The sequence below is a fragment of the Budorcas taxicolor genome, chromosome 6 (assembly GCF_023091745.1).
Source record: "Budorcas taxicolor isolate Tak-1 chromosome 6, Takin1.1, whole genome shotgun sequence".
Classification (NCBI taxonomy): domain Eukaryota; kingdom Metazoa; phylum Chordata; class Mammalia; order Artiodactyla; family Bovidae; genus Budorcas; species Budorcas taxicolor.
The window spans coordinates 37,740,759-37,765,988 of record NC_068915.1 but is presented as its reverse complement, the minus strand read 5'-3'; the positions used below and the strand labels follow the sequence as shown (position 1 = coordinate 37,765,988).

At 43.3% G+C, this 25,230-nt stretch overlaps 1 protein-coding gene across 1 annotated transcript; it reads right to left on the bottom strand.

Annotated features, from left to right (window-relative positions):
• Window positions 1–1,093: 1,093 nt before the first annotated feature.
• On the bottom strand, window positions 1,094–24,999 carry LAP3 (leucine aminopeptidase 3). The gene is made up of 13 exons (XM_052641971.1): window positions 24,853–24,999; window positions 22,348–22,463; window positions 20,997–21,051; window positions 20,432–20,537; window positions 19,069–19,228; window positions 17,525–17,689; window positions 14,848–15,006; window positions 10,308–10,432; window positions 9,056–9,144; window positions 8,107–8,209; window positions 3,980–4,059; window positions 2,101–2,210; window positions 1,094–1,651 (listed from the first exon to the last, which is right to left on the bottom strand). Exons 1-13 carry the CDS (start codon window positions 24,952–24,954, stop codon window positions 1,462–1,464), a joined length of 1,560 nt encoding a protein of 519 aa, XP_052497931.1. The 5' UTR covers window positions 24,955–24,999; the 3' UTR covers window positions 1,094–1,461.
• Between the last annotated feature and the right edge of the window lie 231 nt (window positions 25,000–25,230).

Genomic DNA, 25,230 nt, shown 5'->3' with positions numbered 1-25,230 from the left:
GCCAACTCATTAGAAAAGACCCTGATGCTGGAGAAGATTGAGGGCAGAAGAGGGGTAACAGGATGAGATGGTTGGATGGCATTACTGACTAAACAGGCATGAATTTGAGCAAATTCTGACTGAATAACAACCACCATCCATCTACATACCAAGTTTTTAGAATACTCAGTTCAGTTCAGTCGCTCAGTCGTGTCTCTTTGTGACCCTATGAATCGCAGCACGCCAGGCCTCCCTGTCCATCACCAACTCCCGGAGTTCACTCAAGCTCATGTCCATCGAGTCAGTGATGCCATCCAGCCATCTCATCCTCTGTCATCCCCTTCTCCTCCTGTCCCCAATCCCTCCCATCATTAGAGTCTTTTCTAATGAGTCAACTCTTTGCATGAGGTGGCCAAAGTACTGGAGTTTCAGCTTTAGCATCAGTCCTTCCAATGAACACCCAGGACTGATGTCCTTTAGAATGCACTGGTTGGATCTCCTTGCAGTCCAAGGGACTCTCAAGATTCTCAAAATGACTCTAATTTAAAAAAAAAAAAAACATTTTCAAAGTCAAAAAAAGATACTATTTTTGGATAACTTGATTCACTCAGTACAAATGTAGAAAAGAGAGCTTTCTTCTAAACCTGCACAAATGGAATTTTGATTGGTTGAAGTTCCAGGTGGTGGAAGTAGTTTACCCTTTCACAGTCCCTTTTATGGCCCTCTTATTTCAGTTATTTCAAATAAATTCCACATCCATTCAAGTCCCGGGAGTGAAAGCAAGCATTACAGTGAAACAAGAATGCCAGCTCTGGAGGCAGACTGGGCTTAAATTTGTGCTGTCCCGCTTCTTAGCTTGGTGACATCACCGGCACGTTATTAACCCTCTCTTGTGTCTTGTTTTCCTCATCTGTAATGTGGGGGTAATGGTACCTGACTCACAAATTTATCACTAAGTACCCCAAAGTTATTAAATTGAGAAAATACATTTTTCACCACATCCCAATTTAATTACCTAGTTTATGTAACACAGCCAGAAGAGACAAATTATATGAACAGCATCACTGGGTTTTATAGTAGTAAAAGTGAACATGAGAGCCACACCAGAGAGCACCAAAAGTTGGATTTATTGTTTCTCACAATTGCACAGCAACTTTTAGTTTGTTCATATTCTCAGCATCACAAATCTGAAATATAATTTTGCTTCTCAATTAAAAACATATACTGTGAAAAGTGATTAGATAGCTTTTAAAAATCATCAGTTTATAGACTATCTTAAAACTCTTTGCCAAGTAAGATACTAGCTTTACCTTTATAAATCTCTGCATAAAATGAAAAATCAAGGCATACAAATTTCATTTCGTTCTGTTTTTAAATACCATCTTTTGTTTCCCTTAAAAGATTTTTATCTATTCATTCAAAAGTATTCTGAAGTTCCACTGTCCATTTAAGACAGAATGAAGGCATTTTAGAGCATCTGAACTAAGCACTCTCTTGACTGAACCGAAACAGGAATTCAATCAGGGTCCTCGTGGGCCTCCCCGCCATGCCTTTGCGAAGATAAGGAACCTCATCTTTGTTGGTCATCACACCTGCTATGTCTAAATGTGCCCACTTAGGATGAGTCACAAATTCTTTCAGGAATGCTGCAGCTGTACATGCTCCTGCAGATCTGCAGAGAAAGACAAAAATCAACATCTAACCCCACTAAATGTGCACTGAATGTTCTATTAAGATCCTCCATTCTTGCTAAGTGGCTTCTATGACTAGAGAGCAAAGTCAAGCCAATGAGACCTTTAAAGAAGTTAACTCAGAAATCAATACCTATCTTTAGACACAGCTTTAAGCATAAAGGATAAATTCTTTTTCCTGTGTAATAACCATATTGTCCATCTCCTTCCCTTATCATTTGCTTAAAATGACCTTTAGATTTGAAAATGCAAAAACTGAGAACCAGTTGGGAAACATCTTGAAAATAAGAGACAGAAATTAGTGCTTACGAGCACTACATTGAAAAGAAACTGGATACCTAAACCTTTGTGAAAGGAGATTAAAACTGAAAATGCTCATTTTGGCAAATGATGATTGTAAAAATGTACTTTTATAGCTTATTTTACATACCTATATTTTCCAATGTTATTAACATCAGCAAGTTGGCAATCTATAACCTGTCTTGTGTAATGTTCAAAGAGAGGCATCCTCCAGACACGGTCTCCTGTTTCAATGCTGGCCTAGAGAACAAATAGGTATGATAGTTGGCAGAACAGATGAAGCAGGTTCTGACCAGTTACTCTAAAACATGACAAATACAACAGATTCTAGAATTATTTTAATTAACTAAAAAGCTTAAGAATTACAGAAGAAGCCAGAAATGCTACAGAACAGTCCTACAAATTTGTAGGGCATTTGCTGAAATTATCAAACTAATATTATGGGTCTCAGTTTAAATGAATAAGCTGGTATCCTGTAGTGCAGACAGGCTTTGCTGGTTTGATTAGGGTGAACTAGTCTTCATGATGTTTGTGGCCCTGGTGTGCCTAGAACTGCACTACTAAAGGCCAGATACTAAGATAAGGTGACCTCATTAATTCATGTCATTTACACATTCATTCATCCATCCATCCATCCATCATCTATTGAACTGCTAAACACCAACAGGGGTTGGAGATCTAAAGATACTTAATATCTGAGTCATCAAAGGGCCTAAAGGCTAGTAGGAGAAATGGGTAAAGGTTGTTTTGATACACCGTGGTCAATGGAAAGAGCCAAAAGTGAAAAGTCAGGAAGCAGCAATGTAAGCTGTTGTTTTGAGACTCCAGAAGAATAACTAACAGAAGAATCCATCAAGGGTTGAAAGTGACTACCTCCAGGAAGAGAGGGTATATAGGCTGTATAAACTGCTGACTGTTATTTCAATGTTTATGATAGAGAGGGACAGTGTGTGCCTGGTACAGAGGAGGGGAGAGGCCCCACATACTACCTGGAAGGAGATAACAGGGCTGAGTTTCTCCCAGAGGCTGGAGATGATAGAGAGGGGCTTCACAATGGCAAGATGACAGAAGTGAAAGGGAATCAGTTTAGAGTGGAAGAGAAGTTTAGGACCTTAAACCACATCAAGAAACAATGTATTCAGGAACCTTTTGTATTTGTCCCTGCTGGTACACAGTAAGCTCCCATTAATTACTTGTTGAAAGAATGAGGTGCCAGATGGAGTTGTTTCATAGCCAAGTGAATGCACAGGGCCTGGGGCTCAGAATGGACAGCAGGCAGAGAGGTGCCAGCTGAAGCCATGGGAATAGATGGGATTCCCGGTGAACACTGTGCAGAGTAAGAGCGTGAGGTCCAGGACTGAAGTCAACCAAAGGGCCAGACAAAGGAAAAAGCTGGCCAAGGAGGCTGAAACAGAAGTCATCAAGAAAGGAAACCAGAAGAGAAGATCACTGTGGAAGCCAAGAGCAGGGTGTCACCAAGAGGCCAGAGGTACACGCTGCCTCTGGATAAGCTAAGGGAGGCTAACAGAGCGGTGTCACTGGGGAAAGCTGATGGCAGTGAAGAGTATAGGGGTGGTGATGGGAAACTGCTGTTTGGAAGAGGCTGCTGTGAAAGGGCTGGGAGGAGGCGCAGAGCACAGCAGTAGAAACTGTCCTCCTCACTGTGCAGTAAGGAACCCGAGCAAGCCCTATTTACATACTACTATTTGACTCATGACATGTGTTCATTAAAAGGCCATTCCTTCTTTTACAAAGCTGTCCTCATACCCTTTTCTACATCAGGGATATTTTTAAGTCATTTTCACTTCATTCTGAGAAGGAATGTGGCATCATATTTATCATTTTTAAATATTTATAGAAAAGCACACTGAATCGAGTTTATGGAATCATTTCAAAGACAATTCTACAACATAAAAATCCCTGTAACTCAGGGTTGAAGAAATACAGCATTCTAAGGCTAAAGGAATGAAATCACCTCCGTAATTTAGGTGTTTCTGTGTTATTCTTACCTCAAATAGTTTGTTCCACAGCCAAGAAGAGTTGGTAAAGACCCCAGTGGCACCAGATCCCAAAGCTATGTCCATGGCACCTGCAAGACACAGCCCTTCAGCTCAGCATCCGGCCTCTTCTGGTGAGATGGGTTTCTCTACTGCTGTGCAGGCCAAAACTTTAGCCTTTACCCCTATTTTAATGTCTCCCTCATTTTCAAAAAAGATGATGTTGGCAAATCCTTACTGTATATATTTAATAGCTTTTTAGTTTCTCAAGTTAGAATTCACCTTCAATTATTAAGGAAAAAGCAAACATCAGATATCACCAATTATCTCATCCCAGGGATAACCATTACATATTTTTAATATTTCTTTCCAAATTTCTTCTAAACTAAAAACAAAAACCCATAACTAAGACCACACTGTACATGTCCAAGTACATGTTCCTACTCTTATGCTTTAAATGTTTAGTCTTCTTTTATAAACAAATTCATTAGAAGTCTTCTTAATTATTTTATAAGTCCATTGTGTAGAGGTAATGGCCTACCTCATTTTATTACACTCCGTTTTACTGCAATTTGAAGATACTGCATTTTTCACACATTGAAGGTTTGTGGCAATCCTATGTCAAGTAAGCCTATCAGAGCCATTTTCCTAAAGCATTTGTTCACTTTGTGTCTCTGTCACATTTTGGTAATTCCTGCACTATTTGGAACTTTGTCACTTATTTGTTACTGTGATCTATGATCAGTGTTCTTTGACGTTACCACTGCAACGCACAGAAGGTTTAAAAGATGGTTAATTAGCACTTTTCAGCAATATAGTATTTTTGAATTAAGATATGTACATTGTATCTTTAGCCATTATGCTACTGCAACCATAACAGTGACCCATTTGTAAAAGCCCGTGACTCTGCATGACATTTGGGCAACTCTGTTCGGGTCATTTGTTCCTTGGGCTTTTGTTACTCTACCTCCCGATTATCTCTCAAACCTATCCATTTCCCATCACCATGGCTACCACCATCATCTACCACTGGACTATGGTGATAGTTTTAAAAAAAATGTACTGTCAAAAACTTCAAATATACACAAAGCAAAGAGAATAATATAATGGACATACAAGTACCCATTAACCATCATCAATGATTATCAAGCCATGGGCAAACTTGTTTCACCTGCACTTCTAGATGCAACAGATAATCCTGAAGTCAAACACACTCACTCTTAACACACACACTTACACATCTAGAGTCAATAACCACACACCGCTCACCAGCCCACCTGGCCTGCCAACCTCTCCCTGGTCCCTCTCCCTTGTGGTTGGCACACTGTTGGCCAAGGACCTTTTCGCAGAGCAAACTATCTCACCATCCCCACTCATAGCTTCCTGCTGCACTTGGCTGCAGACTAAATCCCGCAACACGCCAAGGCCAGCAGGGCACTGGTGCCTACCAGGACGTGGGTCCCAAGTGTCTTGACCCCGCCACACTCTGTTCCTCTCTGTCCTGTTTATCACCACCCCCACACCCCAACCTTGAGGGGTGCCTTCTGTGGGATGCTCTTCCTTCTCCACCCAGTGATGCCTCCTCCTTCAGACTCCAGCTCAAGCAGCACTTCTCACAGTGCCTGACTTCCCATACCAGTCAAATTCCCAGATACATAGGCTCTCGCAAACTCCTTTTAACTTGGCTCCGCTATGCTGGTCAGTGTGATGATCTGCTGACTGCCACTGCCCAAAGAATGTGGGCCTCACCTCTGTATGTCCCACCTCCATATTCCCAGCCACTCACAGGAATTAAATAGGGGCCAACTGAGTCAATAACTATTCATGACACCTACCACATCCCAGATACTATGGTGGGTGCTGGTTACTCACTGCCTGTGGTCTGTCTATATGACTGGGTGGGATACATTTCAGTTACACATACACACTCATGAATGCTTTACTTTTCAAGTTAGTGACCTTTTCTGTATTTATTCACTTGTCCTTAAAACATTCCTATCAACTCCACAAGAACCTTCCATCAGTGTTTGAATTTCTCAGAGAGAAGATAAGCACTGGCCACAAACAAGAATGTGATCTGATATCCTCTCTTAAAGGAAGAGAAAATGGGAGACACAAATATTTACTGTGATCCAACAGGCACTAGAGATGATTTCATTACATATCTCAGAAAACAATTATTTTCTACCCAATCACAGAACTAGTACCACCACCAATTTCAGAAGTACCATTATTGGGGGCATTCTTCCCATATTCTTTTACAAGGCACTTTTAAAGCTGTATTAAACACTAACTCATCTATGCTACCAGAATTTCTCAGAGTATGGAAGAAACATCAAAGCTCCAAGGAAGGTGCTGAAGTTACTACTCTCATTCCATCCTAAGCACAGGCATTAAGAAAACGAGAGGTACCATGACTGAATGGCACCCACTGAGCAGCCACTGCTCCTACAGTCTGCTACAGGCCTGCTCTTTAAAGGTCAATAACATCAGTCCAGTGTGTGCCAAGCCAGGCGCAACCACCTGTATCATCTCATTTAATTTTCACAGGCAACCACACCGCGCCCCCCACCCCCCACTGCCCCTGCCAATGAGGTGCTATTATACCACTTTTACAGATGAGACCACTTAGACACTATCAAAGTCACGTGCTCTTAAGAGGCAGCACAAATTTTAAAATGAGGTCTTTTCTCTCTAAAAACTTATGTTCTTTCTCCTGCTAGGAACTCCAGTTGGAAACGTTCTCACCCTCCCCTTTGAATCCCAGCTCCTGGAACTCAAAAGGTGCTCAATCAGTATTTGGGGAACTAAAGCGAATCATCAAGAGCCTTCAGCGAGGACAATGGCTGGGGTGACCTGAAGGCTCACCTATCAGGCTGCCCTTAGTAATCTAGATCCAACTTTCACACCCTCTCATACCCCCAAGCTTGGGGAAAAAAAAGGATGGGGAAGGGGCGGGGAGGCACTGTGACTCCTCACTTACAGAAAGGGAGTACTACCACCCACCTCAGCATTGCACGTCAAACACCAGCCCTAGAACCCCCGTTGTCCAGCTTTAAGTGTTTACTAAACTGAACAGAGACAGAAGACCATAAAAATACTATAACACCAGCTTAAAAAAAAAGGGTTCTTTAGCAGATGAATCTATGGACTATTGTTAGAATCACATGAAAAAGAAACATGAACTGATTTCCTGTTAAAGGCTCCCATTACCAGGAGAATTAAAATCAAAGATGAAAATGATCTAAATTTTAATCTTAAAAGAGCTAGAGACACAATGAATCCCTAAAGTAAACTGTTGGAGGCTTTTCAGAAACTCCTTCCAATCTTCAAAACTCTGAGAGGTAAACAGACTTGTCCCCATGTATTGATGTTTGAGGGTGTCAGGGAACCAGCCCAAGGTTGGTGGCCTAGGAAGTAGCACATCTGGGAGTCATCCCCGTGTTGGCCTTAAAGTCAACATGCTTCACACAACAAACACATTACATAGCCCTGTCTCTGATACATGACCCTGCCATTCCCACCCCTCACCCCAGTGTTTTCATTTCTGTATAAACTCAAATACGAAAGTTCAGAAAACACTCCGGGGCCAAATACTCTTTTGCACCTCATGGACTGCGGCCTGCCAGGTTCCTTGGTCCGTGGCATTTCCCAGGCAAGGATACTGGAGTGGGTTACCATTTCCTTCTCCAGGGAATCTTCCTGACCCAGGGATATAACCTGAGTCTCCTGCTTTGGCAGACGATTCTTTACCACTGAGCTACTTGGGTAGCCCATCATGATTAATAAAAGCAACTACTGATTTGGGAATTTATCACTAATCTTTTCTGAGCTGTATCAAATGGCAACCATAACAGAAAACATTGCTTTGTATCATTTTTAGCTGTCACTGTGGATGGGCTGATCTGATCCACTTGTTCTTTTTTTTAAAGTATAGCCTGGGATGTTTCGAAACCACAAACCTAAGATTCAAAGCAGTTTACAATTGCAGAACAATTCTTTTGGTGAAAGATCTTTGAATACAAATGGAGCTTGCCAGATTTCAGCAAAATAATGAATGCCCTGAGTACAATGTGTGCACTCGAAGGCAACAAATGAGACTTTCTTCAAACAAAAGCAGGAAAAGCACACTGTCTGACCTGTCAGGGTGGCGGCATTAATGATGACCTTTGGGTTAAAAGTGTGAGCGTAGCAGAGCGCATCGGCCAGGATGAGTCTCCCCTCAGCATCAGTGTTATCCACCTGCAAAGAGGAAGGTCAAAAGACTAAAAGGATAAGATGATACAAACAATGAATACAAAATCTAGACACTCAGAGCAGTGTTCAATTTAGAAGTATAAAAACGCTGCCGTGATGTCTGTCATAGATTATAAAAAATACACTACCATTAAAATAGGGAGATATTTACTCTGAACAGCAAATATAATTTAATAATCCCTGTATCAGAGCTGATGACCAAATGCTGATGACTTTGGAGGCTGAAATAAAGAGAAGTGTCTAGTTCACATTACCATTACGTTTATAACAGGAGGGGGAAAATATCAAGATTTTCAAAAACAAAAAGGTGAAGGAGTTGAAGAAAGATACACTAAAGCAGCAGCCTGGATCTCCAGACCAGAAAACTCTTGCAACTGCAGCAACTGCAGCTATATTAGATATATTTCTTCTTTTAAATAGGCTTAGTCGTTATGTGTAGTGCATGCGTGCATGGGCCCAGTGAAGGACCTGCCGCCACCTCCCCAGATGCAGTGCCCACGGTGCAGGACCTGTTTTCTTCTCAAACACTTCACTAAATGGAAAAAGTTACCACATCAAAGGTGTATCCGGAAAACAGCTTGTACTTTTCCCGCTTTGCCCTGCTGTGCAGGGCTGGTTGCAAATTCATAAGCTGTGTGTACAGCATACAGAAAGTAGGGGAACAGTAAGGCAGGGGAAACAATCTTAAAATTCCCATAAAGAAATAGCTTTGACTGCACGAAAAGCTACTCATAATAAAGGTACTGCCCTTCCCTAAATGGGGCCCGCACTCTGCACCCATTCAAGGCAAGGAATGGCAAAACTCAGAGGCTGTGTCTTCCACCTACAAACCTGTATGGTCTTCCCGTTCTTGGCTCTAACAACATCCCCAGGCTTGTTGGCCTTCCCACTGGGCATATTTTCACAAAGAGGAGCCAAACCTGTTTTTTTTTAAAAAAAAAAAAAAAAAAAGAATACATGAAGGAACATGGAGTGTGCTATGGCCAAATATGCCACCCATGGGACTGAGGTCACAGTGGACCCTCAACAGATGCCAGTCACAGACATTACCTTGACTAAATATTTGAGTTTAGCATCACCAATGGCTCAGGTGGCATTATGTGCACCAGTGACAGGAAGCACACATCACTCTTTCCAAAGAAGTCTAATTCTATCATAAAGAAATAACCAAAAAAATCCGAATTGTAGAAGCTTATCACAAGATAAGCTTGAACCTTTAAAAACTTCCAAGAAAGGGGCAAAAAAGGATGTGGGGTGGGAATACGTTCTGGAGTAAAGAAAATTAAAGGGACACGATGACTACATGCAAGGGGTGATCCTTGAGTGGCTCCAAGATTTCAAAACCAAATAGAAAGAAATAAACGCTTGTGTATATAACACACACATAAAACTAACATTTTCTGGACAACTGGGCAGTTTCAATTTGGTTACTGTATCAATCCCTGTGAATGATAATGGTATTATCATTACACAGAATGTCTCTGTTCTCAGGAAATACAAGCACAAGCATGCAGGGGTGACTTATCATGATGTCTGTGACTCACCTGTGAGACAGACCTGGACCATAGTCCAACTTTCTTGTGCAATGGAGGTGACACTGGGCAAGCCAATTCAATCTTAGTCCCAACCTCCAGATCCCCCTCTGACCATGACAAACCTCCAGCATTGTGCCTGGCATTCTGAACTACAAAAATCGCTGCTGCAAACGGAGGATTTTTTCTGTCCCAAGCACTTTTTCTGCATGTCAAGGTGTTTAATCGGCTGCAACCCTATGAGATAATCACTACCCTACTTATCGGGCATTTTCGGTTGGAGTAAACTGCAAACTTGACATTATGTGCCCCTGACTGCTAACCACATTTTGCAGAAGTAAAACAATCAATTCCAGTTACTGCCCATAATGCAAAATACATGTAACTCTAGCAGTTAAGACAACACTTAGCTAAACAAACAGCTTCTGCCTGATGAAAACCATTTAAAAACCATTTCTTGATCTTTTCAGATTAAAGGAAACCACGTTTGTTGTCTCCATTCTACCACCTCACTGGATTCTAGAAGCTCTCCAAGACAGCCGTCCACGCACCTACGATGTTGATGGGCAGGTCAAGCTTGGCAGCAGACACGATGGCTGAACAGATAGTGGCAGCTCCTCCCATGTCGGCCCTCATGAGGTCCATGTTTGCAGCAGCCTTGATGGAGATGCCACCACTGGGGTAAAAGGACAATGTGCCATGTTAAGAGGAAACGAGGGGGCTAGAAGCACTCTTAAAAAGTGTGGAGTGAACTAGCTCATACAAGCACCAAGAAATTTCCTAATTGAGAATGTGAATGATTTCACCATTTAAAAAGATAATGTTGTGGTTTTTATAAAAGACACAAAGTAATTCCAGAAATACGAGGGGTTAGGGTATCTTGGTTCATTTTATTTCTATCTGAATGAAATGTTAGCATTGCCACTGGAAACATTACTACATCATACAGTCAATGCTGCTTAAATCCCATCTGAGCTCTGGAGACTCATGTAGATTTGTCTTTACAGCAAATTTTATGAAGTGATCAACTTATTGAACCTGAAGGTCACAAGCTGTTAGGGAAAACAGACAAGTTCACAGAAGACTGGGAGGATCCCCTTTCAACTCCTAGGAAGACTGACAGACCCAAGGTACACCAGATGTTGCAGACAGCAAAACACAACCCACAGGCACGAGGAAGACGCTAGCCCAAAGCCTTGAGACAGTGCCTACACACAGGGGCAGAGAAAGGTTTCAATCCACAAGAAACCCAGGCCACTGCCCAACAGACTTCTGGAACCAAGTGACTTCTCTGCTTCTGGTTTATAGGAACCCAGGGCGACTTGCTTCACAGGCTGGGCCAGGAGGCAGGGGCTGACTTTGAGCTCTAATTGGATTCTGCTGCTGACCTGCCCTGGTGAGAGTGTCTCAACTCCTTGCTCTGACATCTGCTCACCTTAGAAATCAGGCCCTAATTCTCACTCACCTCCAAAGCACTTGATAGTTAGATGGTTGTCATTTACACACCTAGAATTAAAGATCATCCATTGGCTCAGAATAACGAAAGTACATTCCTGGTCCAAGAAGTCCAGAGATAACCCCATGGGGGCAAGGGGAGCACACTGGTCCTTCTATCTATTTTTAGGCTACTTCCACTCAGGGGGATCCACTCTTATAGAGGACTATCATTCCAAATAACCACCAGTTATCTGTGCTTACTTTTCAGATTCCCCTCCAATCCATCCATTTTTTTTCTCCTACATCCATCTTCATTGAGGCACCCACCATTGATGATTCAGATGCTTGCCTAGCTCCTATACATCCAAATGTCCTACAGCAGTCTTACCCCTTCACTTTATTACCCATAAAACTAAGAAATGTTTACAAGTAGATAAAAAAAAAAAGATAAGCAGAAGAACCTCAAAAGCTTTTTAGAAGTATATATAAAAATTCAAAATAGATCACAGCCTTAAAGCCTAAAACCTTAAGACTTACTGAAGAACACAAATACTTGGCATAGATAATAATTTCTTAAACACAGCAGAAAAAAGTATAAACTATAAAATTTAAAATTGCTAACTATATCTCACTGCAAATAAAAACTACTCTTCAAAAGACACCACTTTAAAGGATATATATCTGGAATATATATTTTAAAAAACATATAACTTGGTAAGACAAACACTCCTATATGTGTTTTGCCAAGGGCAAAAGACTTGAAGAGATACTTCACTAAAGAAGATGCACCAATGGCTAATAAGCACATTTTTAAAATGCTAAACATCATTAGTTAGAGAAACGCAAAAGAACAAAAGAATGTGCCCTTGCAGTCGTGTCCGACTCTTCACGACCCCATGGGCTATAGCCTACCAGGCTCCTCTGCCCATGGGATTCTCCAGGCAATACTCCCTGAGTGACTAGAACTAGAAAGACAGACACCATCAAGTGCCACAGAGGACAGGGAACGACTAGAACCTGGTACACCGGTGGAGGGAATGCAACATGGCATAACCACCCTGGAAAGGCTTGGTCGTTTCTTGTAAAGTAAACATGTAGTTATTATACAACTCAGCCCTCCTCTCCTAGGTACTTAACTAAGAGGAAGACAAACATATCTACACAGAGGCTTACAGATGATGCTGGCTTTTATAATTAATAACTCAAAACTGGGACAACCCAAATTTCCCTCAACAATGATTGGATAAACAAACGCTGGTATTTCTCTACAATGGAGTATGACCAACAACATGGTTAAATCTCAAAGATAATATGCTGAGAAAGAGGCTGGTCTTTTATTAAAAGAGTCCATGTAAATGAATTTCTGGAAGAGGCAAAAGTAACCTACAATAGCACATAGATGACCAGTCATCTGAGGTGGGGGTGAGAAAGGGGATGGGTGCAAAAGAGCACTATCCAAAATTCCCAAGGGAGTTTTTGGGGCCTTGGAGAAATGTTTTACTTTCATGATAGAGGTGGTTGTTGCAGGGGTGCACACATTTGTTAAGCTCACTATACTGAACACTTAATGGCTGAAAACTGAACACTCAATGGGTGAACTTTACTGTAAATATATATATTTATAATGTCATTCTTTCCCTCTGCTAGACACCCTTCAGTTACTTTCAACTGTTCAAAGTCCAAAATCTAACCAGATCCAGAACAACCCAGTTTCTGCCAGCCTCTCCAGCTGTGCCTCGACCTCTGCCCCAGTCACGTGGTGTTGTGGCCGCCCTGGCATTTTTTTCAGCGCTAGGAATTTCCCCTCTTTCCTCCCATCCACGGCCTACACCTGGCTCTTTCCCTGACCTACTCCCCACAGAACTAACTCCCTTATCCTTCACACCTTAAGCTAAAAATGTCACTTCTTCTAGGAAGCTTCTCTAAACCAAAAAGACTAGGTTGAGCATCCTTGTTAAATATCCCCATAACAAAAAGTTGAAATACAGATTTAAATCAACAAACAACTTCACCCTGAGCATAAAAGTTTTGCATTGACATTACCCCAGTGATAGTATAAAACTGTCACAATTAGCAAGACATTTAAGAACAACTTTCATTCTCTAATTTTTATTTGCTGTAATGTTTCATTTATTTTTATTTTATTTTTAGCTGTGACATGGGGCTTGTGGGATCTTAGTTCCCTGACCAGGGGCTGAACCTGGGTCCCAGCAGTGAAAGCACTGAGTTCTAACCACTGGACCACCAGGGAATTCTCTGCTGTAGTGTTTTATAAAACACACTTTAATACAACAGTATATGCATATGATATAAACATATATGCATATTTTTCAGTGGTATGAGCTCCAATCTTTTACTGATGGGCCACATAATGATCATCTGGAGACCAATGCTTTAAATGAGAGAAAGTGAACCACTAAAAGGAAAACACGGGAGGCACTGCAGTCTGCTAGTATAAAGAAGACCAGTCTGGCGGTCAGATCTGCCCAGGACAGAGGCATCACAGTACCTAGAAGCTCTCTTGTAAGGGCAGGATTCATTCACATTTCAGATGGAGTTCTTGAATGGGTACAAAAACATACTAGGGGACATCAAAATTTTATAGATCTTTAGCAGCGTTTTCCAAAGCAGTTTCTATGGACCATGATTTCCTGAGATACAAGTTCTCTTCAAAAGGAAATTTAGATGTTAATTATATTTCAATTAAAAACAAAAAAGATTTAGAAAATGTTATGTTCTATACCCCCAAGAAGTACTATAGTTGAAACAAAACAAAAAACTTATTCGTTTTATCTAACCTAGACTTTTAATCAAGTAATCTTTTTCAAGTCTCACATTTAATTAGCATCCCAGAAACCAGTATTCAGTAGCAAATGCTTTCCATGGGAAATACTGACTCACCATCTTTTCCAACTCAGTTTCTCCCTGGTTGAAATAGCCAGAGTGAGCTTCCATTTCTAAGGAACACTTATGGTTTAAGGCAGGGATCCCCCACCCTCAGGGATCTAATGCTTCATAAGCTGAGGTGGAGCTGATTAATAATAAAATACTCAATAAATGTAATGCTCTTGAATCATCCCAAAACCATCCTCCACCCCCCCAGCCCCTCAGTCCGTGTCTTCCATGCAATCAGTCCCTGGTGCCAAAAAGGTTGGGAACCGCTGGTTTAAGGAGATTAATGAAAGCTAGACTGGCCAGCAAAAAATGTGAGCTGAAGTAAGCAAAGGGAAGACAGTATGATCCACACAGCTGCCTCACCTTATCCAGCTGGAAATTTTAACATCCCCATAGGAGAATCAAAATGTATGGCAGAAGTATTTGAAGGCATTTTAAACACACTGCTAAGTTTGATTTCTGACTCTTATTAGTTATTGAGCTTTCAAAAAATCATTTAACCTCTCTGAGTCATGATTGCCTCACCTGCAAAACATCCACAACGCCTAGCTCCTGCGGTAAGATCAGGGCTAATATATGTAAAATGCCCTAATACAGCCTCTGACACACAGTGTGCATTTTATAAGTGGTGACCTAATACATTTAAAGTAACACATAAAATCTGACCAAACACCATACTTCTGAAGCAAATCACACACCAAATAATACAACTACATACAAAGCATTCACCAAAATACAAAGCATGGATACAATAAGTACCTGTCAAAGGTAATCCCCTTCCCAACAAACACCAACGGAGGTTCACTTGCGTTGGGACTGCCTTTGTAGTGAATTTCCAGGAAGACTGGAGGCTCTTCGGACCCTTTAGCCACACTTAGAAATGATCCCATTTCCTGTTCCTCAATCCAAGACTTGGGTCTACAAGGCAGGAAATGAAAAATGTAAATACACATCGCTCTATTTCAATAACTTAGAATAAACTCATCTGCGTGTAAAAAACAGTATAACATACAAGCTCTTAAAATATATACATGTTAAGTTCTGAAAATATATACATGTTAATGCTTCCATTATCACCTCCTATCTGCTTTCTATATATTCCTGGGCCAGTCACTTGATTCTGAATCTGTTTCCTCATCTACAAAATAAGATTAATGACACCTCCTTCAAAAGATTAGCTGTAGAAAAGACATCTCCATCAAAAGATTACTTGTAGAATTATAGAAGAATTCAAGTACGGTATGTAAAATGATGTCAGGTAACAGTGCATAGTCAAAGGCTAGGGGCACAAAAGAGCTTTGTATTGATTTCTGGCCACAATAATTAGGCCAAGGGAAGACTTCTACCCTCCTACAGACAGACCAGAAACAATGTCATTCAGGGAATGCTCCTCTGGCACCTGCCGAGCCAGAGGAGCTAAGCAGGTGAATGAAATTTGTTGAAACTATTCAACTAGAACTTCATCATAGAGAGATGGCCACCCAGCTTCAGAGGGAAAAGAATATAAAAATGGAAGGTATGACAATTAAAAGAAACTCACTTCAAAAGAAGCGAGGCTGTATAATCTAGGCATTTTTAATCACAAACCTAGTACCTGATGTTTTATTAAAGTCCCGCCCTTCTGGAAGTACAGTCTGTACTTCTTTGATTTACACCCACCTAACACTAGAGTGAGTTGGATGCAGCTGCCTCAATTTAATAGGTTACATTCTGCCCACCTGACCTGCCCCATCTCTGGCTGAGTTCCCTTTGCTCCACCTTAAGCCCTGTGGTTTCCCAAGGCCACTGCATAGGTGTTTCTGCCCTGCTCTCTCGTTTGTTCACCTCCCTGACTGCTTAGGCACCATTTTTGTTGCCAAACCTTTTCAATTCTTCCATAACTCTCCCCAGCTCTCTGCTCTTGCAGCACCCCCTATACCATTTCCCTTCCTATTCCTTCCTGCAAAGCCCTCAGTTGTCTGAAGACAAGAACCACTACCACCCATCTTTGTATGCCAAGTTCCAGGCGTACAGGAGGTGCTGTTACTGTGGCCACATGGCCACGATCTGCTGACAAAACGTAGCTCTGGTGTCTCCTTAAATAAAACAAAGAACAGTCTTCACCAAGACACCTTTTTAGAGAATAAACATTGCCACAGAATACACAGCAACCATCCCAGAAATTGTATCAAGCTCCAACACTGCATTTTCTATAGACAGCACATTTTCTTTATCTAGATCACAGGAGTTTCCCTGAAAAAATGTGAATTCTAATCACAGTTAAATAGTGAAGAATCCTTTTAAATGGAAGCACCCTTGATTAGCAACTTTGATAGTAAAGGATTCTTTAGGTGAAGCAAATATCTATCGAGTTACTTTCATTATAAATCCCCAAATACTCAGACTTGGTTAAGATTAGGGGGAGTTCCCAAGGAGGGCAGAAAGCCTAGAGGTGCAAGCGTTTAGCTTCAACAGCAAGGCTGCTGACAACAAACCTCAGGACAGCCAGGGAACACCAGCTCGGGTACCTGACCTAGCTAAGGGAATCTACCAGGCAGATTCTCATTCCATGCCAAGAGGGTACATGCTATTCACTTATGTCAAAAAAAGAGAAAAGACAGAATTCACCAAAACTAAACACAATATGTACGCTCCTCAAAAAGGTAATAGAGTTACAATGCGATCCAATAATTCAATTCCTAGGTACATGCCCAACAGATATGAAAACACATGTCCACACAAAACCCTGTACACAAATGCTCACAGCCGCATTATTTGCAGTCCAAAAAGTATGTGCTGTGCTTAGTCACTCAACTCTTTTGCAACCCCATGGACTGTAGCCCGCCAGGCTCCTCTGTCCATGGGGATTCTCTAGGCAAAAATACTGGAGTGGGTTGCCAGGCCCTTCCCCAGGGGATCTTCCCAACCCAGGGATCAAACCCAGGTCTCCCGCATTGCAGGCAGATTCTTTTATCATCTGGGCCACCAGGGAAGTCCATCCAAAATGTATACACACCCCAAACATCCATGAACTGATGGCTGGGGAAAAGGGAAATGAGGGGTGGGCACAAGATTCCTTTTCCGGGGAAATGAAAATGTTCTAAAATTGACTGTAATGATGGCAGCACAACTCTGTAAGTAGACTAGAAATTACTGAATTGTGTATTTTCCATGAGTGAATTACATGTTATATGAATTATATTCCAATGAAGCTGCTACAAAACACATACAAAATGTAGTGTGAAGTCACAACACTGTCAAAAGCAGGCGAGATATGACAGAAATAAATCTCAAACTGAAGAACCCTTACCCCTACTTGTGTGTGGCTGCCAGAGGGTCACTTTATCTCTCTGGTCTCAAGTTAATTCTCTGAATGGTGAGAGAGCTGGAGTTTAGGATCTCTGAAGCTCCATCTGGCTCTGGCATCATATGACTCTATGGTATAATCCTGAATTACCTGATGAAGACGTCTGTTTTACTACTAGCACTTTTGAGATTCTCCTCAACAATTTCAGCAAATTTGGTCGGCGTCATCTCGTTGGCAGGAGTCTCCATCAAGCGGCGTGCCAGGTTCTGCCCAGAAGCAAAGAGGACGCCTCTCTGCCAGGCCTCCTGGTCCTCGCTGGCAGAAGAAAGCACAAGGTCACCGTCAGACAGCCTCTCCGGAACACTGACCACTGCCCACAAGGAGGGCTCTTACTGAAGACAAACGAAAAGTGATGGATAGAGGGGCCCAAATTTATTCTTTGTAATCTGAACCAGGGAGGCAGCTGTTATGGTTTATAAAGAGCTGGAGAGACTTCCCTGGTGGGTCCAGGGGTTGAGACCATGGGTCTCCACTGCATGGGGTGCAGGTTTGATCCCTGGTCAGGGAACTAAGGCCCGGCATGCTTCATGGCATGGCCAAAACCAAACACCAGAAAACACAACCCCTACTGAGCCGAGTGAGAGAAGACCTAGAATCCTCTTCTGTATGAAAAACGGGTTGGCCTGATGGACCTCTGAAGCCCTAAACCTGCCCCCTGACAGCAGAAGTGTTCGCAGAAAGGCCTGAATGACTGCAGATGAGCTCCCCCTGCTCAGTCCTGCTGGAGAACTGCCAGCTTCCTGCCTTCTCCCTGCCTGGCTCGGGACCCTGAACTCTGACCTGCCGGAAATCAGGGTCAGCTTCAACCTGAAAACAAAGGACGTGGGCCAACTTTCCAGGACCCTGGATCTTCTTGCGCACCAAAGGAATTAACACACGTGGTGTGGGGACGGACAAAACAACACTCATTGTTACCATGTGCACACCTGATGGGTTTTGCCTTTTGATCATAAAAGTCCCATGAGATCTGATTCACAACTCTACTCAACCAAAGAGGAAAATGATTTCTGTCACTTCATTGAGGTCACCCAACCTCAAAGTGAGAGCCAGCTTCAAAGCCAGGCTGACGGGTCGCAGGGCCCTCATTTTCACTCACTATATCACAGATGCCAACAAGACCCCCGTTGTCCCCCGCCACGTCTCCTGAGGGTCTCACACTGTGTGCTCCCGAACCCAGAACAGGGCTGCAGTATAAGTGGGGCTCAAAAAATGTGCCCAAAGTTGAGTCTCCCCACTAGACTAGGAGGGCAGGGACCGGATTCCAGCATCTGCTTATTTCTGGCCTTTAGCACAGAGCCCGCAGGTGCTAGGTAGATGGAAACAATCTGCATTAAAACCTTCTGGGACCCTTCCGTCATCTTGTTCTATCCCTCCTCAGGGGGCCAACCAGGAATAGTTTCCTAGGAGCCAGCAAGCACAGAGAAGGGATGTAGAGAGTCGGAGGGAAACACACCCAGGAACAGTCAGGAGCAGAAAAGAGGCAGAGTCATCATACTCCTAACTAACTAGGGCCATGAGAGAGCCACAGACAAGCCACGAGGCAGTGCCGGATGCCGAAAGGCAGGCAGCCATGTCCAAGAGCCTGTGCCGTCAGCACACGGAGAAGGGACCTGGTCCTCGTTTCGAGCCATCACCTTCCATGGAGCTTGGCTGACACCACCACCTTCCTCTTCTGCTTCAGGTCATCATACTCATAGAGCCCGAGCACCGCTCCTTCCGCAGCCGCCTGGGCATCTCCGCAGGGGTCCACCTCCACGGACGGGATCTCCAGGTCCTGAATCTGTCTGCACCCCGCTTCACAGAGCAGAGGAACCAGAAAACTGGAGTCAGTCAGGGACCCCTCAGAGGACAGAAGGCAGAGACTTAGGGTGGGGTCCTGAGAAAACATGAAGATTGGGGTTCAAATCCTGGCCCTGACATTGATCTTTCTGAGCTTTCACTTCTTCCCTTTCCATACAGTGAGGACACGCACACACTTCACATAGTAGTGGGAGGACAGAATGATGGATAAAATGATTGGTCTACCTCACATGGTAGTGGGAGGACAGAATGATGGATAAAATGATTGGTCTACCTCACATGGTAGTGGGAGGAAAGAATGATGGATTAAATGATTGGTCTCAATCACAAGGAAGTGACTGCTATTACCAGCACCACTTCTGAAACACTAGGGTTCCCTGAGGAAGTGTCCCAGTCACTAGAAGCTTGCCAGATTAAAAATGAGAGAGCAGTGGTGATACTGAAATTATATCCAAGGAACTGAGCAAAGTCCATTATTAACACAGCGTTTATTAAGATCAGGTCAGCAAAATTCCCCAAATTAAAGTTATGAAATAATCACCCAACATGAACTTTGAAAGTAAATTTAACAAGCACACATGATATATGTGGGGTCACAGCACAATCCAGCTAATGATCCCCGCCTCAGTGGTGTTCAAAGCTTCTTTAACCACAGTCTCCTCGATGAAGGCCTCATCCTGCCACTCAGCTCTGACAGGACCCAAAGGCACCTACTCCAACTCTTCCAACTGTCCATGTGACAAACTGGGACAGGTACACACCTCTGTAACTAGTGATAAATAAGCACCTTGTACTTTGCATCCATTTTCTCTGACTTGTAAATACTTATGACTCCATGTGATTTAAAAGTGGGGCAACAGCATGGATACACTACAAAAAAAGAAAAAAAAACAATCTACCCCCCAGGACTTTCTGGCAAAAAAGAGTTCTAAGGCAAATACTGCAAGAGGGAACAAATGTACTGAAACCCCAGACACAAGCTAAAGAAATATAAAAATGAAATTCCATAACCTAACCTTCTATATCTAAAGTAAGGCCAAGCATGCTGGGTAAGGAAAACTGAGTATTTGTTGAGAGTTATTTGCATGAATGTGGGAAGGATAATGATGGTAAGAGGACAAAAAGAGCTGAGATTGATAATCTTACAGAGTGACCCTTAGGAATCTTTATCAACAGTAAACTTAAAAGTTAAAGAACCTGCAACAGCGGCTCTGATGTTTTCTTTGCCTTCATGCCAGTTCTCCTGTTCATCAATTCCAGCCGTCTTTTTGCCGAGGCCAACCACCACCACACTGGGGAAGTCCTGTTCCAAAAAATACAAAAAGTCAGCCACTTTAATCTTTAAAGCATCCATTTCTAGCACAAAATGGTATATGACCTTCCACACAACCACCTTAATCTCCGCACAGGACAACACTCACCAAGAAATTTGGTTGTTTAATTTTTTTAAGCCCTGACATCTTGGTAAAGTTTTACAACTGCATGTTGGAAAGGCTGAGTGACGACAATCCTGCAAATGTCTGCTTCTGTAAGACAGGGCTACTGAACCGAGAAAGCCTACAGACTGAGGAATATGAGATGCAGTCCTTTTCGACAGCAGTTTGCCTCTTTACAATTTAACTAATGCTTGTGGCTTAATACTAGGATAAAACTAATTCATAATCCCACACACAATTTTCTGTATAATGGTATAGCCAAAGTACTAGGCACATATACGTGTTCACTGAGGGTTTGCCAAATAAACCTTATCTTCATCTCATACCTCATGTAAACCGTAAAAGGTTCGGGTTTTGCCTGCCTTCAGGGGTGGTCCAGATCTGAAACAAAAAGAAATAGTTGTGTTAAAAATTATAGTTTGCTCTGTCCTCTTGTGAAGTGACAGAAACCAACTGTATTATTACAGTGGTCTGATGCTTCCGCAAATTTGCTACTTATGTTATCAAAAGCAGAACTCTCTCAGAAATTTCTCAGATTTCTCAGATGCAGCACTTCTAATTCTAGCTCAAAAACTTCCAGATTAGATTTAATGCACTTATTTTAAAACAATGATAGAAAGCAGTGCCATGGGTGGGTAATGCAGAGAAGGCTGACCACTGGATGGAGGCTGACCTCAATCTTAAATCTAATAAAAGATGCAAGGCACCAACCTAAGTGGCTGACTTGGCTGCACTGTATTTAGCTTGGAGGATTTTTGTGATTTATCTACAGATGGGATACCAGGCAATTTCCAAACAAAGCAGCTGGCAATACACAATTATAGCCTGAGAACTGGATGCACTGGTACCATGCAGTCAGGAAGGCCAGGCTGTTCTGTACTCCTACAGGTTAGCTTTGGGATTAATGAATTAATCAAAGCACTTCAGGGAGCTGTCGAAGGGTAAAGGATTGGTAATTGACAGGGGATGCAAATTCTGTCATCCAATAGTTAGACAATTATTCTAATTATTAGGCTACATTTATCAGATACTAATAGGTTATCTGTAATTCAAATAATATGCAGTTGCAATGGCCTATATTGACAACTGTTTCTGTTAAATTGCGGCCCGTAGCTGAGAAGAAGTTCAAATGCAAACCTTTTCCTACCTTCCCCATTTCAAGAGTGGTTAGAATCTCAGGCCCCCACCATATTTACTGAACTGGAATGTGCATTCTAACTACACCCCCAGGCAATTCACAAGTACTTTAAGATCTGAGAAGCCCTTGAAATTCAAAGCTTACAAAGCAGCCTCCTGAGGCTATCTGATCTAGCCCAGAACAGGCTCTTCCCCCAAAGTGAAGAGGAGTTAAAGAGGTAGAGACATTGGTAGGAAGCAGGTGGGAGGTAGGGTGGGGAGAGATGAACTGAAGCCAGCAGGGTAGACTGAGGAAATCTGGTACTTCCCAGATCCTTCTGGCTCAGCCTCTCGCAATACCCTGGTGATTTGGTTGAAGTAGCCTGATTTCCCAGAACTGTGAACCACAAAGTACCGATATGTAGTCCACAGACACTTTCACTTTCACCAAGAACATCCTGGCCAGTGTATTTCTGTGCATTTTCCTCCACCAGCATAGAAAAGACATTCTCTTTCACTTTCAGGCATTTAAAAAACTGAAATCCAAAGATGAATACGTACATGTTCAAAATTTCTCTCAGCTTTCCAGACACCAATTTATTAAAATTCTCTCCTGCACTTGTAAACTGAGGTGCATCTTCTTCTTTTTCTTTGCTATAGATTCCTAAAACAAGGCCCTGAGAAAAAGAGAAAAAAGGTGTATATAAGTAGAGTAGATCCCAGAGAGGGGCTCAAGGGATCCCTAATTCCAGAAAAAGCTAATCATTTCAACCAAACCGTGTCCCCCTCAAGGACAAAAGAACAAGGCCAAAAAAGGCAGCAGGTGCTGAGCAGTCAACTATACTCATAGCCTGCCTATGTGCTTCAAACTCCTGCTAATACAAGAGCCAAATTACCTGGTCTTAATGGTCCCTCTCAAGAGCTTTCACAACACAGAGGGCTTTTCCTTCACTTTCAAATAAAGAAGAGTAGAAAGGTATTTTAAGAAAACAATTCCCTTTTGTAACCAAGTCTGAACTGAAGGGATTCAGAACATGCCACCCTAAAATATGCCAGTCTGGCATATTGATTACTTTGAGGTGCAGGCAGCTAAGAAACAGCAGTTGCAGAAATGGCTCTCTGATCTCTCCCCCTTTCTATCCAAAAGCTGGTCATAAAATTTCCTATGAGAAAGTTTCTTTCCTTGCACCAGCAAGAGAACATTCTTATCATCAGAGACTGATGGTAAGATTTGGGAGTCAATACCAAAATGGACCTGTACAAACAAACCTACTAAAAGAACCCTCAGCCTCCCTTAGTTTCCCCCACATATTTTCCTAGTCCCTGTCTCTCAATTGACTGCCCCTAGGCTCCTTTGCCTAATCACATTCCCACAATTTCTCATTCTCTGTTTAAAAAGTTATATGAGCTTTGGGGCCTATAGGCTTCTTCGGGTTTTCTCCCTTTTGAAGACTGGACACATAAAAATATGAAGTAAAACTTGTATGCCTTTCTCTTGTTAATATAATCTGTTTTAGGTCCATTTCATTCTTAGGCTCAGCCTAGAATCTAGGTGAGTAGAAGTAAGTTTTCCCTTCCTTACAACCTTCAAATGCAAAAATGTGCAATATTCTGGGATACTATCTCAATAAAGCCAAGGGTTGCACCTGCAGATACTAACAAGTTCTCTGGCCAACTCATAGGCTGGAAGAGAGGAAAAGGATGCACCTTCACTGGGAGGGACAGGGACACACAACATTCCATCAGCACTTAGTGGCTTATCCTTTCATCTCCTTGAGCCCCAGACTCCAAACACCTGAAACAAGGAAGTAAACCTAGGAATCACTGTTTACCTCTCCGCAGCAATTTATGACTTTAAAAATGTGCTCTGACTTAGGGCACCTCTGTAAGGTGGAAAGAACAGGTAGTCTTCCCACTTGACAGATAAGGAAACCGAAACCAGGTCCGACATACTAGCCTGGGGGCAACAGAACTGGTCAAGAATCCAGATGCCTTCCGTCACTGTCCTCTGTGCTTTCTACAAAATCACACTGGTAACTTAGACAAAATTATCCTTGTCTTTTCTATTTAAAAAAAAAAAAGGCTTCCTCTGCGTTGGTAACCTTCCCAGGTTCTAACTTTCCTAAGGCTGCCAACTGCAGCCTTGGTTCCAGAGAACCAAGTAGGGAACTGATCAGACAGAACACACATGCTACCTGAGCATGTGTGTTACTGAAAAGAACAGGGGACAGACCTCTGGTCCCTCGGCCACCCTGAGCTCAAGCCCCATCCAGAATACTACTAGCCAGGGACAGTCCTGCTGGCCCTCAAGCCTGACTCCCTCGCGTGTGCTCCTCCCACCGAGCCGTTTCCCCTTTCCACATCCCCCCACGACCAAATTTTAGTGACCTTCACAATGTTTTGGAGCTCAATTAGGTGGAAGAGGGGTTTCTTCTGCGGGACACTTCTTTTAATCTCACGAACAGACGGATCTCCCTGCAAAGCCCTTTTCCCTAGAGAGACGTTATTTTTCTCTAGAAGCCCTTCCAAGTAGTTTACTCCCGGAGAATCTGTGTATTCCTGGCCTTCAGCTTCAGCAGAGGAGGGAGGTCCTGGTACGGAACCCGGGGCCAGTGACTATCCGACTCTAGGGCATTTCACCTCACCAATACTTGGGCATCCTCCTAGCTAAGGTGGAAACAATCCTGGCGCGGTCGTTCCCCGGGTTACTGGGAGGATTGAACAAACAGCAAAACAGGGGCACGGTACAGAGTTGGAGCTCAGGTAACGGTAGCTATCTATCTATGGCTATCAATCTCTAGCGCTGAGTTCGGATCCTAGCACTTTCAAGCAAGAGAAGGAAGAGCGCATCCTCCGCACTAGCCTAGTAGAATACTGGGGGGTCTGCAGCCCCGCGCAGTCGGCTGCCAAAGCCGAGCTCGGCAAAATCAAGGTATTGTCTCTTTAGTCAATGTCTGCGACTCGGCTCCGAAGCCCGGGACACCGCGGCCTCGCCCCGCCCCGAAGTCCCTGTCGCCCGTAAGCAGGACTCTCGCGGCGGCCCCGGGGCGAGCCACGGCCTCTCACCTTCGTCATGTCTGCAGCGGCTGAACCGGGTGCCCACAAACGCTTCACGCTCAGATGTCGGACGGCTACTCGCGCGGCAGCCGGAAGAGGCAGCAAGAACATCTTTTCGGCTCTGCCCCCCGTACCGCCCTCCACCGAGCACGTGGCGCCCGGGCGCGCGCCTAGAAGCCGGGCTTTGGGGGACGGCCTGCGAGCGTCTAGGGGTGGGGCAGGTGCCAAGGGGCGTGGCATGCGTACGCCATGGGCGCGGCGGGAGGGCGTCAGTGGGCGGGGCTGTCGGGTGAGGGCAAACGCGCTAGCGGACGGACTCGGACCCGGAAGAGTATGCGTGCGCCCAAGGGGCGGGACGGGGCGGGCCAGGTCGACTGGGTGGTGCTG

Coding starts and splice junctions, on each gene's coding strand:
- LAP3 (XM_052641971.1), bottom strand. CDS start 24,954: ATGTTCTTGCTGCCTCTTCCGGCTGCCGCGCGAGTAGCCGTCCGACAT. Junction 20,538..20,996: donor CCTTTTACGGTTTACATGAG/GTATGAGATGAA, acceptor TTTTTGGAACAG/GACTTCCCCAGTGTGGTGGT. Junction 15,007..17,524: donor AAAACAGACGTCTTCATCAG/GTAATTCAGGAT, acceptor CCTGCCTTGTAG/ACCCAAGTCTTGGATTGAGG.